Consider the following 6,169-nt stretch of genomic DNA (forward strand, 5'->3'; position numbering starts at 1 on the left):
TATTTTCTAATTTTCCTTGTGAATTTTGATCCATAGATAATTAGAAATGTGTTGTTTACTTTCCAACTATTTGGTATTTCCCCAAATATCTTATTGTTATTTCCAGTGTGGTCAGAGAATATTTTCTGTATGATTTCAATCCTTTTAGATTTTAGACTTCTTTTGTGGTCCAGCACATAATTAATCTTGGTAAATTCTCCATTTACACATGAAAAGAATGTATATTCTGTTGGATGTAATATTCTTTCTACAAGTGTCAATTTGGTCAGGTCATTTGATACTGTTGTTTAAATTTAATACAGCATTACTAATGTTCCGTTTGTTTTATCAATTATTAGGAGAGTAATTGTGGGTTTGTCCTCTGTGGATTTGTCTGTCTTTTCTACTAATTTTTGCTTCATGTATTTTGTGCATATTTATGGGGTATATGTAATATTTTGATACATGAATACAGTGTGTAATGATCAGTTATGATAATTAGGATATCTATCACCTCAAACATTTATTCTTTGTGTTGGAAACATTCCAAATCTTCTGGCTATTTTGATATATATAGTAAATTATTGTTAACTATAGTCATCCTACGGTGCTATTTGATTTCTGTTTCCATTTGACTCTTAAGATTTCTCTCTGCTGAAATTTCTGACTTTTCACGCATATTGTGTACCTTTTCTATTACAGCTTTTAATATATTAATTATGGTTAAGTTCCCTTATATGATTATAACATCTGTGTCATCTCTGAAACTGGTCTGTGTATCACTATCTGTTAACAGTATTTTTTTCCTTTTTCATATCTTGTAATTTTTATTAAATTCTAATGGGCATCATGTGTAGGACTGTAGCAACTGAGGCAAACAGTATTGCTGAAATGAATACACCTCTTCTGCTTGACTATTGGTGTTTGTGATTTGAGGCAATCTAGCGAGAAGTTGAGCCAAATTTGAATTTTGTTATAGTTGCTTTCTGTTATAGACTGAGTGTTTGTGTCTCCCAAAACTCATATGTTGAAGTCCCACCTGCCAGTGTGACTATATTTGGAGCTAAGGCTTTTATGAGGTAATTAAGGTTAAATGAGGCTAGAAGGGTAGATCCTTGATCCCATAGGATAGGTGTCCTCATAAGAAGAGACATTAGAGAGCTTTCTCTCAATCTCCATCATGTGAGAACACAGTGAGTATAGAGTTCCTTACCAGGAACCAAATATGAGCACCTTGATCTGGGACATTTAGCCTTCCGAACTATGGGAAAATAAATTTCCGTTGTTTAAGTTGTCCAGTCTGTGATATTTTGTTATGGTAGCCAGAGCTGAGTAATATACCTTTCAGTGCACCATGGATTTGAAACTCCACTGGTGTTACCTTATGTTTACGGTGGGTCTGATTTGCGAGAGGATTTTTCTCAGTTAACTGTTTAACCCTCTGCTTTAAATCTTCTTTGTGCATGTATGCCTCAGAGATGGTTTTTCTCCATGTTCATGGCCCTCCTGCAAATGTAGAGTGTTGTTGTTTTTGCCTTGGTGATTGCTAGCCTGATACTAGGCTACAGAGATATTCTTTGTTGACCTGGTCCATCTGCAGTGTTGGTTAGGTTCTATAATCCTGAGACTTGGGAAATGGGGTTTATTCAGGGATCCTGCCCTCCTTTCCTGCGGGAGTCAAACTGCCTTGTGTCGTCCATACATCCTTTGCATGAGAGTTTTATTTCCCTCCCTCAGCAATGGGAGACCTATGAAGTCAGGACCCAGTGTGGTTTCCTGTCTCCCTGTAACTCCCAGGGTAGGAGGATACTTTTTTTTTTTTACTTTTACCCCATCCACAGCAGATCTTCACCTGTGCTTTGGAGACAACATGATTTGATGCTCTTACTTCAACAGCTTAAGACTTTTGTTCCACAGGGGAAAGGGTTGTTTTCCTTGCAGTAGTGGTGGTTCCCTTCCTCAAAGCTTGTACCTCTGAGGATCATTTATTCTGGTTGCTCTAATCTTTTTCTTGATGGTCTGGAAGAGAGAGGTTCCTGGAGATGATGATGCAAATGTTTACAATTTCTAGGAGTTCTGTGCTTTCATCCTAACCTACACTTTGCCTTTAGATACTTGTTAAAAATTTTAGCTGTATTATTCTTACCTTCTTGTAAGATGGCCTCATCTTCCTATACTTCTCCAGTGTTCCTATCTACCTTTTCATAGTGGTGTGAGTCTTTCCTTAGATTTCACGTTTGTTGTTTACTGTCTCAGCTCTCTGATAGTTTCAAGAAAGGCTACGATTTTGTAGATTATCTAGCTGTTTCTTGTTATTAGGTGGGAGCAATGCTTTTTCTAGCTTTCTATGTCTTAGGTGGAAAGTGGAAGCCCCAAATTTTTTCTCTGACCCATTCTCTTTTCTCCTGATGATAACTCCAACTACATGTTTGTTAAAATGCTTGATAGTACCCTACAGGTTTCTAATGCTTTATTTCCTTTTTCTTTTTAGGTACTTTTTCTCTTTCTGCTTTAATTTATATATTTTCTATTAGTCTTTCTTAATGTTCATTGCTCCTTTCTTCTGTGATTGTTTGTTGACTTAATTCCATTAATTGAATTTTGTATTTCAGATATTGTGCCCTTTTGGTTTTAGAGTTTCTTTTAGTTCTTTTTGACAGTCTGTTTTTCTCCCGAAATACCTCATCTCTTCAGCCTTTATATCCATCTTTTTTAATAATTTCTTTAACATATTTATAATTTTTGTTTTAACATCCTTGGTTGCTAATTACAGTGATTTGTTTAGTTGTGTGTCAGCTTCTATTTACTGTATTTTCTAAATGTACTATTTTTTGTTTTATCTCCCCCTCCATCCCTTTTCCTCTGTTTAGGGTAAGGGGTTGATAAGTATTTTCCTTCTAGAGTTTAGTTGAGCTGGTGCTAGTCTGCAGTCTTAGATTCAGTTCATCTGCTATTGGCTCAGGTTTCCAAGATGCCTTCTTTTTTAAATCTTGACAGCGTTTGAGTGGTGGATGGGGGTGGGGCTGGGGGCGGGATTGGCTGCAGATTCAGATACTGTTGGTTTATTGGGTTGTGGAATTCACTCAGCTGGAGAATGCCTGGAGTTACCATCTTTTGCTTTCTCAAAAACTTGAGGGGTTGTGTTGCAGGATGAGTAATATGGGAGACTTGTTGGACCAAGCAATATGTTTTTGTGTTACTATTGTAATCTCTAGTCCATTCTACTACCCCACACTGTTGTCTATAGCCAGACTGATTTCTGCTTGCCTGATAAAATGTATTTGTCTAATAGGAAGGTTACCTATATCTAGACCAGGTGCCTGCCTTAAAGTAGAGAAGCTGCCGTGGTTCTCTGCTCATTTATGAATGCCCCATTTTTTTTCCCCTCTGGAATTCTGTTCCTCAAGGCTTCTTTGCATCTACCACTCATCATTAGCCCCATACAAAATGTCATAACCATGGGAGTTAAAGGCCCCTTTTGTTCTCCCTCCCAACCTTCAGGAACAGAATTCCTCTTCAGCAATTTTTAGTTATATTAGACTACTCCTTGAAGTCCCATAATCTTTTGACTGTTTGCTAATCAATCTTATCCATATAGATTAATATTTACCTCCCTTCTATATCTAGGTCTTAAAAAAATTGATTGCCATACCTTTTAAATTGAGACTTTCTGCTTCTGTTGATTGAATTCTGCACTTTTGCCATGATTAAAAATTCCTCCACATGTACTCACCATCAAATTGGTATTAACTGATCAACACATAAGTGCACATGTGAGAATAACATCTATTGGATGTCGGGCAGCGGGGAGGCGGGAGGGGGGACGGGTATATGCATACACAAAGAATGCAATGCGCACCATCCGAGGGATGGACACGCTTGAAGCTCAGACTTGGGGGAGGGGACAAGGGCAACATACGTAACCTAAACATCTGTACCCCCATAATATGCTGAAAAAAAAAAATTCCTAACACTTGCTAAAAAGAAATAGAAACTCAAGTTTCACCAAAGTTCTAAATAAATTTATTTAAGCATATTCTGTTCTAATTAGCATGATTTTGTGAAATCTCAGTACATAACAATTTAAGATTTTAACTTAAAGTTTTGGGAATGAGTCTTCATGGGATAGGGATAGGACCAGTGTTGGTACCCGTATGATGAGCTTAGAAAAAGTCTCCCCCTTTGAATGATCAGATTATAAACATGTGCCCCTTCCTGCTCCAGGCTTGGTGCCTGATTCTGATTCTGCCCTCACTTTTCCCGTTGGCTAGATATCCTTGTAGTATCTGTATATATCTGTATACAGTACATCTGAATCAGGAAAATTTTTTGGTTGCTTTCTTATAACAAATGAGAGGCTTGTAAAAAATTACCAAAGTAGGAAATTTATATATTGCCACTGTTAACGTGTATTTTTTTCCTTCTGTTTTTAAAAGTGGGATCGATTTGTGCTGTTGCTTTTCACTTGCTTCTTGTTTAACTATAAATTAACATCTCAGGGAAAGTCTATTACTGAGAAATTTTTGTAAAAATTTACACATATTTTAAGTCTAAGGGGGCCATGAGGGAGTAGTGGTTGGAGACAATAAAACTAAGCTATTTCAAATTTGTATTCTGATGTTTTACGTATAACAAGTACTAAAACATGTTGGTTGAGTATTCTGAAATAAGTAAAAGTAAATCCCTAAATTTACGAAATTAGTTTACCTGTCACTTTAGGAACAAATCTATTTTGTGAAGCAAGGTACATTAATATTAGAGCATTAAAAAGTTCTAATTTTTTTACATAGGTATACTGCAACATCCAGATGGCACAGTTTTGAAACAGTTACAGCCACCTCCAAGGGGCCCAAGAGAGCTGGAATTCTATAATATGGTAAGTCAGGTAAGATTTGTTTTGTTGTATTCAAAGTATTTCTCAGTTTTCTTGTGACTCACAGTAAAAAATATGTTTGACAGCATGTCCTAGTTTACTGTGTGTATACAATGGAAACAAATGCATCATGAAAAACAGTGCTTTACTGCATGTGATGCCATCTAGTATTTTCTATTCTATTTCATTCCTTAGAGATTCTTATTCTGAGTTTGTGGTAGCTATTTCTTCTCAGGTTAAGGAAATTACCCTCTGTGTGAGTCAAGGTTTTGTCTAGAAACCAATGATACACTGTTGGTTTAATAAAGGGACTATTTACAAAGGTGTGGCCAGAGTTTATGGCAACCTGCAAACGATAATATAAAGTTATACTGTCCCTGGGCCTGAAGGGGCAAGGAGGGAGAGTGGTTCCTGGATCCCAGGGAAGCTAACTTAAGGAGGAGCTATGACCTGGTAAGGAGGGAGCTAGAGAAGTAAATAACCTGACTTCAGCAGCTCTACTCCAACCCTCCAGTCTCCTGCTGGCAATGGCAAGAGGCAAGGGACTCCACTGCTACAGTCGGTTCAAGTCAGCCTCTTGGTGGAGAAGAGTGGAGGGGGAAAGGGAAAGTACACAACATCTTTCCTATTTTTATTTTAAGAAACAATTTAAAACATGAATGAGCATTGAATATTTTTCAGCTACCTTTTCTGTAGCTATTGAATAGATCATATGAGTTTCCTTCTTTAATCTGTTAATGTGGTAAAATACGATAATAGATTTCTATAGTATCATCACCTTTCATTCCTGGAATAAAACTTACTTGAACTGTCTTTGTTTTTTTAATAATATGCATTGCTAGATTTTGTTTAGTAGTGTTTGATTTTTTTTTCCAGCTATATGCATAACTGAGATTGAACTATTATTTTCTTCACATATTGTCCTTATCTGGCTTTGATATCACATTTCTTTTAGCTTCATAAAATGAGTTATTTATTTTGTTGAAGAATTTGTATCAGATAAGGCTTTTGTTCCTTACAGGCTTGATAGAACCTATAAATTCATCAGAGAAGCCTGTTGTCTGTCTCTCCCTCTCTCTTTCTCTCTCTTTTTCTTTCTTTTTTCATCCTTTCATTCTTTCCTTTTTTCCTGGGAAGGGACAGATTTTTAACCAGTGATTCAGTTTCTTAAAGGTCTTCAGATTTTTTTGTTAATGTGATAGTAGAATATAGTTCCATTGTATTTTTTTTTTTTGAGGCAGAGTCTCACTCTTTTGCCCGGGCTAGAGTGAGTGCCGTGGTGTCAGCCTAGCTCACAGCAACCTCAAACTCCTGGGC

General features: G+C 36.7%; 1 protein-coding gene across 1 annotated transcript in view; it reads left to right on the plus strand.

Annotated features, from left to right (window-relative positions):
• Positions 1-6,169, plus strand: part of IPMK (inositol polyphosphate multikinase) — a 51,384-nt gene that overhangs the window by 16,661 nt on the left and 28,554 nt on the right. Inside the window, exon 2 of the mRNA XM_012657387.1 lies at positions 4,770-4,859. Coding sequence (XP_012512841.1) covers positions 4,770-4,859 — 90 coding nt within the window. The remainder of the gene's footprint in view (positions 1-4,769; positions 4,860-6,169) is intronic.

The sequence above is a fragment of the Propithecus coquereli genome, unplaced genomic scaffold, assembly GCF_000956105.1.
Source record: "Propithecus coquereli isolate 6110/MARCELLA unplaced genomic scaffold, Pcoq_1.0 Scaffold115, whole genome shotgun sequence".
NCBI classification, from domain to species: domain Eukaryota; kingdom Metazoa; phylum Chordata; class Mammalia; order Primates; family Indriidae; genus Propithecus; species Propithecus coquereli.